The 12,064-nt window shown below is 40.5% G+C and overlaps 1 protein-coding gene across 1 annotated transcript; it reads left to right on the top strand.

Annotated features, from left to right (window-relative positions):
• The first annotated feature begins 2,586 nt into the window (after nucleotides 1–2,586).
• On the top strand, nucleotides 2,587–11,517 carry trhra (thyrotropin-releasing hormone receptor a). The gene is made up of 3 exons (XM_028425452.1): nucleotides 2,587–2,786; nucleotides 2,887–3,717; nucleotides 9,112–11,517. Exons 2-3 carry the CDS (start codon nucleotides 2,914–2,916, stop codon nucleotides 9,550–9,552), a joined length of 1,245 nt encoding a protein of 414 aa, XP_028281253.1. The 5' UTR covers nucleotides 2,587–2,786; nucleotides 2,887–2,913; the 3' UTR covers nucleotides 9,553–11,517.
• Nucleotides 11,518–12,064: the final 547 nt, after the last annotated feature.

Below are 12,064 nucleotides of genomic sequence, written 5' to 3'. Positions count from 1 at the left end.
AGCTATGTTTAACCATTAGGTGGCAGTGGAGACTTGCACTGGAAAAAGTGGCAATGAGGCTCACAAAAAAAATGTAAGCTGCTCAGCAATGATGAGGCATTTACCTTGTTAGATTATGTACATTTAATGCCAATCTACATGTTTATCACACTGCCTATTTTCACATTTAAGTTACATTTAATCAGCTTCTAAAATATAATGCATTGCTCTAGCTTAAAATACCCAGCTTACAGCCTGATGATGGAAAAACCCTTTCTGACATCACCCACGAAGGTCAGTGTGGATGCTCTGACCATATCCATCTTACCAGGACCCGACTCCACCTTTATTATAATAATAATAATAATAAAAAAAGGCCGCATCCATCTGTCTACAGTTATCAAGTATAGCAAAAGATGAAACCTTTTTCTGGCTTTTGGAGGAACTACAGTTTTTGCAACTTACAAAAACAAAACAAGAACTGATTAGGTTTGATTTTTAGATGATTATTCATTTTGACTCTAAATTTTGAAAATTTGAAATTTTTGCTGACTGCATCGTGATGAATAAAGCTAAAGTAAACATGTTACCAGAATCTAACCTGTTGAGCTTGCCATCCCTGAGACCTGCAGCAGATGTGTTCTTCAGAGGAACAATTACAAAGATTTCTCAGCCACCTGTGAATTGTGTGATTTTGTACCTCTTGACCCCCGCTGGCTGTGAGGAGTGATGATATGTCACAGACTCCACCTGAACCGAACACCTCATTTAGCCCTCCTGCGATAGGGCATAATAGCACAGCGAGGATCGATACAGAGGTGACAAGCAATTAATACCAACATGATAAGTTATGTCTGTGATACATGTATATAAAAACCTCTGGGTGGATCCTGAGATCAACAAAAGAGAATTAACCTGCAGAGAGATTGTGATACTTGGGAGGCTTAAATCACTGATAGTCATTCATTCTTTAGTCAGCTAATCTTGCATTTCATCCTGTGGATAATCTGAGTACAGTCTGAAGATGGATCTTTTGGCTGTTGTCCTACAGACTGCTGAGCCCTCATTGATATACCAGCCTCCTGGGAAGGTTGTGCACAGTAATATAAACAGATGTATCACCTACTGTGCTGAGATCTGAATAATTCTCATCCTCTGCCGCCCCCCTTTTTTCGATCGAGCTTCCCCGGGAATAACAGTCGCACTTATCAGGAGTTGTAATGAGCAATGGCTGGAAACCTCAGCCAGTTTGTTTATCTTTTTGGCCACAGGAGCTAAATCACCAGAGGAAGGGAGAGGAAAATGCTAATCACTGACAGATAAACCACATGTGTGTATCCACAGTCTGTTGTTCCAGTGGCTATGTTGCAGATGGAGATGTGAGGAGACAGTAGAGGACTTTTACCTCCAGCTGAGAAGCAGCTCCATGCATCCCCCTCCCTATACCATTGTTTAATGTTACAGGTGTTAACTCCTGGACTGGGAATTTCTTCAGCAGTGCAGCAATAAAACTGCACAGACCTCGATTTTATGTCCTTACTGATGAGGCAAATGCAGATGGAGAACAGTGGGGGCACACAGATACACTCAACCACATTCCCCTGGTACATTGAACACAGGGTTCACATGCAAGTCAGCCTGCTTTAATAATGTCAACCTGTTCTACGGTCACAGTTCTACCTTGAAGGCCCAAATAAAAAAATAAAAAACCAAAAAGGAGTGCAGAAAGGCTGTTGTCATGCACCCCATCACTCCAGGTCAGGCTGTGAGCGTTGGAGATGACATATCATTGCAGTATTGCACCATAGAGATATTAAAGTCACCTTGTCCGTCGATATTTTTACTTCACTCCAGTCCTATAACAAGGTAACAGTAAGCCCACAGGACTCAATAACATGTTCAGAATAATCTTATTGGGCTTTATGGGATTATTTGTTTTTATCTCTTATTAGATCATGAACTTCTACATGGTACTTGCTAACTATAAACAGAGGAAAAGGTGTCAAATCTTAAAATGCTTGAGTCAAAAAGAACAATACATGTTGGCGTATTTGAAACAGTAGCCTTGGTCCTGACAGCCAGTTTGTTTGAAAGGGTTTTATTTAACAAATGTCAAGACACATTTACCCTTTACTTTAAGTCTATCATGTGCTGGACTTTGCTGCATCATTTTTGTGGTTTTATGTTCCTAATGTCAAAATGTGAACAGAGTGTCAAAGAAAGGATCCGTTCTATGTCTGATGTTGGTTTGGACGTGGAGTGAATAGAGTAGTTTTTCCTGACATTATGAGGAGTGCAGGACTTTGTGGTGTGCTTGTCTGTTAAAGCATTTTATTTTACTTTTTGTGCTTATTGATTGTACACAAATGGTTAAATCTGTCTCCCTTTTAATTGTTAGAGTTACAAATACTTAACCCAATAATTGGCAGGCTGTGGCTACGTCACTTTGCACTGTGTTCCAATATGTGCTTGGGGGTCCACGGATAGGAGGAGAAAAAAAAAGAGTTAGATGTTCCGGTGCGTCAGTGTGTGACTTCACTGAGAGCCTCTCAGGAGCAGAAAGGCTTTGCAGGAAGCTCACAGTTATGACTGTGAGCACTGAGACAGGGGCAGGACGCAGAGCTGCCTGCAACACCTCCTCTCCTCTGTGCGCAAACTTCAACTAGCAATATATTATACCTTCATGGAAACGCAATGGAGTTTCATCTGATGGGTGTGCTCTGTCAGAAACTGGATTTCTTGGAGCACGAGAGGCAGTTTGTCTGGATTATATGTGATGGGAAGAAGTTTGTGGAGGATTTATAGAGGTTTTTATTATTATTATTGTTATTATTATTATTATTTGGACTTAGTCATGCTTTGGCCATAAAGATTAATGCAATGATTTTATGATTTATATTTTCAAAGCGCACAGAGATACATTCTCCCTCTGTTATGGAAAACTTCACAATGGATAACATGACTATGGAGAATGACACATTGCGCGACAACCAGACTCTGGGTGTCTGGACTGATTATACCGCTGAATACAAAGTGATCAGCGTGTTTTTGGTGTCCCTTATATGCGGCGTGGGCATCGTGGGGAACGTGATGGTCATCCTGGTGGTCCTAACTACCAAACACATGCGGACTCCCACTAACTGTTACCTCGTGAGCCTGGCGGCCGCTGACCTGATGGTCCTGACGACCGCCGGGCTGCCCAACATCACCGATGCCCTGTACGGTCAGTGGGTGTACGGATACGTGGGCTGCTTGGGGATCACTTACTTTCAGTACCTCGGGATAAATGCGTCCTCCTGCTCCATCACCGCCTTCACCGTGGAGCGCTACATCGCCATCTGTCACCCCATCAAAGCGCAATTCCTCTGTACTTTATCCAGGGCTAAGAAAATCATCATGCTGGTTTGGGCGCTCACTTCTGTCTACTGCGTAATGTGGCTCTTTCTCTCTGACACCAAAAAGTTGGTGTATGACAACGTGGTGCTTCTCAGCTGCGCCTACAAAGTGTCCAGGAGTCACTATCTTCCCATCTACTTCACGGATTTCGCCGTGTTTTACGTGCTGCCTCTCATGCTGGCGACGGTTCTGTACGGACTGATTGCAAGGATACTTTTTCTCAATCCACTGCCTTCGGATCCCAAAGACAACACTAAGAAGTGGAAAAAGGAGACGAGTCAGGGAGGCAGGATGATCAGCAGTGGCTCCTCCAGCAGCACCACAGCCGCCTCCCGCAGACAGGTGAATATCTGTGCGTAAAGGTGGTGTGAATCAAAGATAAGGCGTCCACAAGTGCTGTAAAAGCCCAATTTTATCAAATCCTTTGTAAAACACCAATATCACTGGGATGTGTTTTGCTATATTATATTATATATATTATATTTGCAATATTTATGAACAAAAAAGGGACAATGATTGATACACCCTATATGTGTGGTGTAAGGTAAGTGCAGGTAAATTTATCTTTCTAAGTTTTATTAAATTGCCTATTTTAATTATGTGCCTTGCATGTTTGCTTTTCTCACAGTCTAGTCACAGCAGTCCCTCACAGTGTGTTAACACAGTCTATGGTATAGGTCATTACTTCTCTGGGGAATTAATTATTGAACATTTTTCAACACATAACAATACACATAATTCAGTGTTGTTGAGGGCCTGAGTTGAATCCTGTGCCACAGGTTGAGTGTCACAGAAACATCAGTGAACATCTCCTTTAAGCACTTTTTTCCTATGTTTGTCAAACAGCGTCAACAAACCATATTTATTAGTGATGGATTTAAGCTACAGAGAGGCCGGCCCTTTTATCATCAACACTGCTACACACATATAATATACAACGTTATGATAAATATATAATAAGTATTGTATTCCCATATGCTGGGAAAAACAGCCAAGGGCCAGCTGCTCAAATAGATAATATACATACATAATAAACCTTTAAATCCTTGGGCTGCTTTTCAAAACTGAAAAAAAAATATATCCCCAAATTCAGTCTGTACAGCTGGACAGCTGTGAGGTACAAATGTACTCAGTAGGACACTTTGTCTCTTCATCTTCAGTGTCAGACTAGAATGACACATTTTACAAACCCTTAAACTAAAGTGTATATTATAGATTAAATAACAGCCATACATTGTCATAAAATGGATGAAATAAATGCAGTTTTTATTAACAATAGCTCTTTTCTAGCATTTCCCTAATAAAGCTTCCTTAAGTGTTTGATATTCAGTCCACTGAAGTGGTGCCAGCCCTCAGTCACTGTCAGATATCTGGTGGAGTGTAGATAGAATTCAGTTTTTCTGGAAGAGAAGCAACCTTTTCTGAAAACTAAAGAATAGAAATGAAGCATAAATTCATTGTTCAGGTGATGAAAAATTCAACATTGTTATACAGGTAGATGAGCACAGAGCATAGCATAACCCTTTTTATCCCAAGACTTTGTAATCATGTTTCCTCTGTAAAAACAAAGAGGTGTGACAAATGAAGAAGAAATGCTCTAAAGGCAAAAGACACACAATTCCAGACACATGGTTCGACAGCAGTGAGACGTTTGTTTATCAGATCAGGAGAAGAGGCTTTCCTGGAATGACAGGGGTGCGGCACCCTGAGGGAGCTCCATGATTTGTTGAATGGTCAGATCAGTTAAACCCAACTCAAAAAGGCTTTTGCCTGTTTTTTTACCCTCCCTATGGTTTTGTATTCTAATGCACACCCCAAACACACACAATCACCTGATGTTTCCGATGGTCAGGATTAACAGCTCACTGTGGACACAAGCAACAATCTTACTGAGTTACATAAAGGTCAGGAAGTAATGAGAATGTTGGATTAGGTGCTTCGTTCGCTGATTATACCAGTGGAGCCCCATATCCAATACGATTACCCCGCTACAGCTGACATGACACAGCATGAATATGGAAAAAAAGATGTAATCACAAGTTTCACATCAACATTTTCACCTCTAATTATTTTTTTAATTATTAACAAATCTAGGCTTTGTCCAGTTTTCTCATACTACAGTTTTAATCCTGAGTCCTCACTGGAAAATTAATCAGCAGCATATGAATAATAATAAATGAGAACTATAAAGGGCTGATTAGAAACCTGCATTACAAATGGTGTCACTAATGTTGGTGGCAAACCTACAAGCTGTGTACATGTAAATTTTGACCTTAGAAAACCGTTGCAGTTTTTCTTTCTTACATATCCTTAATTTATTTATTTTTGCTTAAATGTCATGTAAGAAAGAGATTTTCAGGCATGAACCCTCTACATGTAGCCACAGGGAGTCCTTGACCTACATGAATGGATCAGCCAGTCTGTCCTTACCAGGAAAACATGACATAAGGTCAATATTTCAGTCTTTGAAAATGGAACGTGTGATTTTTGCAGCTGTATTGGTTTCATGATCAGATGATATCGAGCGATATGTTTAATTATCATAAACTTGGCAATGTGTCTAAAGTTCGGTTCCATATGTTCAGTTAATATAAACGTAACCATATGTCTTTTCTTAGGAATGTATTAGCGTGAGGACATGTTAAAACACTGCCTGAGCCTAAAATCTGATTTTCAAAGCTTGCCAATTTTTTTCTGAAAGAAGTTGTGATAAGGTTGATAAAGTTGGGTTAAAGTTTCCATTTCATTTGTTCTTCCTTTGCTCAGCATACTCTGCAGACTATAATCAGATGTAAGTACTTTGTTGATCTTGAAAGCACCCACTGTGAAGAAAAAGATGTATCTTCTTTCCCGCTGATTGCTGATAGACCCACTTCACTGTGCACATTTTGACTTGTCACAGTTCCATTAACCCTTTAACACCACCCTCAATAGTTGATGAAACGCCTGTCAAAGGCATACCCAAATTAAACTACAAGCTGTTTGTGACCCCTTAGGAGTATGTGCAAAAGCTTGGTCTCATTGTGAAGGTAACACTCTGAAATTTTTATTTTAGCTGTGTGATTTACTGCAATTGCAAATGGTTAACAGTGAGAGAAGTCTAAACACAGAGAAATAAAAAGATTTTGTAGCTCGCCTAAATTTTTTTTGTAAAAAAAGGCTGCTTGACAACTGGAGCATGGTGATGTTGATTAGATGACAATATAGTGACACAGGCTGAAGTCTTACCTATTCCCAGTTAAAAGTAGATAGTAATTGGACAAGAAATGACCATTTGGGACAGGTTTTTCTGTAGGTATTCCCAGGCGCTCTCCAAAAAGTGCCATTTGGAGTCTCCAAATGGACACTTTGGCACCAAAGTGCATAACTCTGGAATGCTTCAACATACAGACATCAATGAGAGCTCTAATGAAAGGTGCCACTTAGAGGAACCTCATTCCATATTCAGATTCACTATTAGTATGATTGAAATAATGTTAGTGAAGCAAAAACACATTGAATGCTCATTATTCTACTGAAACTGAAATTGTGCATCACAAGAAAAGACTCAGAACAAGAGATATGGTCAAAAACAACACCTTTATCTAAACAAATACCCAAACTACTTACAGCAAACTGTTTACATGTTTACAATTCCACAGGTTTCACAGCCACATGTTGTTCTCAGTATGCCACTGTTACAGTCACGGGCTGCTACAAAGCACAGCTAGAAAGCTTGATGGGTGTCTTACTGTCACCAGAGATGTAGACTGGCTTGTGATGTTGTACACTGGGAGTAGGAGGCTGCTCTGGCTCTGGTGCTTGGCTCCCACTCTGTATCTGAATCAGTTTGCCTAAAATGCAAAAAATAAGGTTTTCATTCACAGAACAACTGTATCTGCATTCATTGTTCACCTCACAAATCAATAGTAAAAGTGCACACCACACAGGTAAACAAAATAGAACAGTGTTTGCCTAAAATGCAAAAAATATATATAAAACAAAATAACTATAGATGTATGTATGGTTGTATGTATATATCAGATATTCATTCACAGAACAACTGTAGCTGTATTCATTGTTCACCTCACAAATCAGTCCTCCACAACTACTTTTGGAGGAATAGTAAAAGCACACACCTCCCCCACACAGGTAAACAGAACAAAGGACCCACACAGGTAAATGAAATAGAACACAGTGTTTGCCTAAAAATGCACAAAATATATATAAAACAAAATAACTATAGATGTATGTATGGTTGTATGTATATATCAGATATTCATTCACAGAACAACTGTAGCTGTATTCATTGTTCACCTCACAAATCAGTCCTCCACAACTACTTTTGGAGGAATAGTAAAAGCGCACACCTCCCCCACACAGGTAAACAAAACAAAGGACACAACACTGTATTCACTAATTCTTTGAAACGTCTACATTCTATTTATAAAACTGCAACATGTATAAAAGTTACTTACTTGTCATGGACAATATCTTCTCCTTCAATGAACATGTCCTCCTCCACCGAGTCAACAGACGACACATAACTTTGCGCATCCGACACATCCTCGTCAGAAAAGTCGCTTTCCCGTCTCGTACACTCTTCAATAACTTCTTCAACAGTGTAATTCTTCTTTTCCATGCGTTTCGCCATCTCTCTGGTCACTGGAAATACCACTGGAATGGAGATATACGCTCACTCTCACTATTACGCATTTACGCATGGACAGCCGGCATCCATTGTTCATGTTTACGCTTAGGCCTGTAGCCCACCCTCCTTCCACAACCCCTTCATGTGGGACATCCCCGTGACGGAAATCTTATTGGCTATACGTCCATTGCATCAGATTCAGCGTCAAATATAATTGGCTGAAAATACAAGCGTAAGAGTGGGGGGAGGTGCTTCGCTCGATATAGTCGCTCATTGGATTCTTTTGGCTAGGGACAGGCCCTCGATCCTTTTGTATGGTCAAACGAGCTGTCAATCAATAGAGTAGGGAAGTGGCTTTCCAACGAGGTGTAGGTTGTCAACAAAGAGCACAAAATGGCTGCGCCCAGACGGAGATATTGCAGTGAAAACATGAACCGTCCCGTCCTCGGGCCGCGTGTACTTAAAAGGTTAAGAGTTCCATTAAGACAGTGAAGTGTGAAATGGAAATGTAACTCTTCTATATGGAAGGCTTTGTCATAAAAACCTTGTTGGTCAGCTAATTTTTTATTATGTTATAAATCATTGTGCTCAAACCGTTGGTATAAAGTAAGAAAAACCTTTCCCATTTCACATTTTAATGTGGACCGAAAAGCTCAGGGAAGGGTAGGGTACATAGAAAGGTACATGTGCAGGTGTTCTTTGATTTTGTGTGTGCTAGCTCGTGTCTTGGCCACTTTATCCACAATATTAAGGGACAGAACAGTGTCACCTCCCTTGTTTGAAACAGCTTTTGTTGCAGGTTCTGAATAGGCCTGCATGACATTAGAGTCATTGATGTTTGCTGGTCATGCTAGAGACTGACTTTCAGTTCTACTCATGTGGACCAGTTTATTTCAGGGCAAGGAAGAAAAAAATCCTTTTATACAAAAATGTGTTTTTGTGGACAAGGGAATACAACAGAGCCATTGTTAAAGCTGCTGTGTACCACCTGTGCTATTTATGTTAGAGTGCTATGTTGTACCTTTTGCTGGTACTAATATAGACTTGAGTGCATTGAAAAATAGAATTTTAGTAGCTTTTTATAACACATGGTTGATTTTTATCAGGTGACAAAGATGCTTGCTGTGGTGGTGATCCTCTTCGCCTTACTTTGGATGCCCTACCGAACCTTAGTGGTGGTCAACTCTTTCTTGGACAAGGCCTACCTGGACACCTGGTTCCTGCTCTTCTGCCGTCTCTGCATCTACCTAAACAGCGCCATCAACCCCGTCATCTACAACGCCATGTCCCAGAAATTCCGCGCTGCTTTTAAGAAGTTGTGTCACTGCGGTCCTCAGCGCCTGGAGAAACCTGCTTCCCACAGCGTGGCGCTCACCTACAGTGTCATCAAGGAGTTGTCCAACGGGGAAAGCCCCGACCACTTCACTACAGAAATGGACGAGCTACACACACCGTCCGATCAGTACCTACCTGCCAGTATCCTGCCAAGCACCAAGAAGATGCCGTATGAGCAGTCTTTCCTGTCAGCTAGAGATGTCAAAGCCTGAGTAGAAAGAACCACTCAATGTCAAAAAATGTTAGACACTTACAGTAAAGTCTTAATTAAAAGTACATATACGTAGACACTTCCACATTTATTTCTCCAAGGTGTTTCCTCTTGTATTTAACAAGATCAATGGAGGATGCAATGAGGATTTTCTCATCCCGACAGATTTACGTCTCTGCAGTGAAAATCTCTGCCTGTGTGTCTAAAAATGGGAATCATAAATTGTTAATGTAGGAAGTGGTGTACCTTACTCATGAGATATAATACAGAGACTCCTTCTGTATAAACTTTACCATAAGCTTCACAGGATTAAATCACATCACACAAGAGCACATGATTGGTTTGGATGCCTCCTCATCTTATCCTAAACAGACACCTAAATAGCACAGTCACAGTCAACAGCAGGAAGTTTAACTAACGTATATATCACAGGGCTGGGTAATAATTTTGTCTGTTATTATAATAAATTTCTCCATGTTACAGATTTATAGCAGCTTATTGTTTAGCTGTCTGTCCTGCAATTTCCAGCTGTTTCTTCACTCACTCCGGTCTCATTCTGCTGTAACAGGCAGCAGTTCACAACAAAAGCTCTTATTTTTATTTAGATTGAATAAATAAATCAGCTATACCCAGCCCAAATATTATACAAACCCACCCAAAAGAAGTATTAAAACATTTGTGTCTGTGCTCAGTCTCCCTCCAAGAAGTCCAGGTGTAGGGGTGCCACTGCAAAAAGAGCAGAGAAACAACACCAGACCAATCTTATATTGTTTCTTCATAACTATCTTGTTGCTTCATTCACTGGGAAAGGCTGTAAAGTCAAGATATTTAAAAATGGAGGTGTGATTTTTTTTATTAAGAGGTCAGGCTTTGCAGTCACCTGCTGAAACTAGCTGCTGATGATCCATAAATACCTCTTAAGGAGTAGCCTTACTGCAGTTAAAACACAAACTGTGTAATCTTATTACTCCTGATGTTAGGCGAAGTAACATAATTACATCTTAAATGTGTGTGTAGCCATATAACGGATTGTGTTTACGTATTGTTGAGCTTGATAGTATCACCCAGCCTGGATGAATCATTTTACCAGCCTGAGAATACCACCCAGATTTCTCAGATGTAGCAACGTCTCTCCTCTGCCTCTGTACAGGAGCCGTGTAATTCAAATGAATCCAACTGCACAAAACCATGACATTTTAATCTTGCTACTAGAGGGAAAGCACAGATATGGAATTACATGACCTTTCAAAAAGGTCCAAGCATAGAAAAGGGGCAGATATTAGACGCTTATTAAATCCTACTATGTCCATTAAAGCTCTAATGATTTCTGCAGGGATGTAACGGTGACAAAGGCTTGTGTTAAATTTGGTTGTTGTGTAGGCGACTGACGTGGAGGGCGTGTCTGAAGGTCAGCGGCCTGTGTATCATAATGAGGGGAGAGAAGCATGCAGCTGACGTGCAGACAGAGAAGCTGTTGGTTAAAGGGTCAGATTACTGTCATGGCAGTAACTCACTGATATTGGCTGAGGCTGCAGAATGCAGCGCTTTTCTGTGATTTATCTGCCACAGGGCAATGATGGAATGTGTAAATAGATCACAACAAAGTGCCATACATGAGTTGGTGCAATCCACACTATGTATATAGTTCACCCTGCTATTAAAGGACGACTTTTCTGCTTTTTCTTTGAGCTGTGTATGTGTGTGAATGAGAGAACCCCTTCTCATCCAGGACAGCAGGCTTTTTTCCTCCATATCGTAAAGTTGCTCGAAAAATTGATTGTGCAGTGCAACGTGAAATTCATTCAGTATTGTGTTTTTAAAACGTGCATTTTTTAAAAAATAATAGCCTGTTTTGATCCATTGATCCATCAGTGTGTTTGCTCTCATTTCAAACCAGTCAGTGGAAGCTAATCTCTAAAGTGAGAATATAAAAAAAAACATGTGAGGACTGTAGTTTGTAGCATAAAGTACCTGTTATTTGTAGTCATTTCTCGCTCGGTTTAAAAAGCTATTCTTTTATACAAAGCAGTAGTGATGGAGATGTTTTGTGCTCTGCGCTGTGAACGGTTTACAGAACGAACACAAGCTTTTGTGATGTGAACACAAAAACCTGATGCTTTTTTTCCATCTGAGCTGGCGTTCTGTGCACGTTTCTGTCTCAAGATAGCATTTTCTCTGCTCTTGTTGTTTGATGGATTGTTTTGTATTTTGTATTGTTCTTTGTCTATAATAAACACTGAGAATAATTTACAGCGCGTTGTGGATGGTGCATCATTACCGCATCTTAATGTCTCCAACAGTAAACTCTTTAAGTCTCCATCCCCACACTCCACCTACACCACTACAGATATATTACCAGCAGCCATTGAAGCCTCATCTGAGATGTTGCCATGAATCAGCAGCTGCTCTATGAGCTACGATCACAGTGAGGACATCCATCACAGGGGTTGATGGCTTCATTCTGAAGTCACTCAGCATGCGGTGGCCCGCCTTGTCACACAACATTCATCTCA

Source organism: Parambassis ranga, chromosome 16 (assembly GCF_900634625.1).
Source record: "Parambassis ranga chromosome 16, fParRan2.1, whole genome shotgun sequence".
Taxonomy (NCBI): Eukaryota; Metazoa; Chordata; class Actinopteri; family Ambassidae; genus Parambassis; species Parambassis ranga.
This window is presented reverse-complemented; position numbering and strand designations above follow the sequence as displayed.

Excerpts from the sequence above, each read along its gene's own strand:
- trhra (XM_028425452.1), top strand. The coding sequence starts at position 2,914 with ATGGAAAACTTCACAATGGATAACATGACTATGGAGAATGACACATTG. Across the intron at positions 3,718-9,111 it reads CAGCCGCCTCCCGCAGACAG|GTGACAAAGATGCTTGCTGT; the intron begins GTGAATATCTGT and ends GATTTTTATCAG.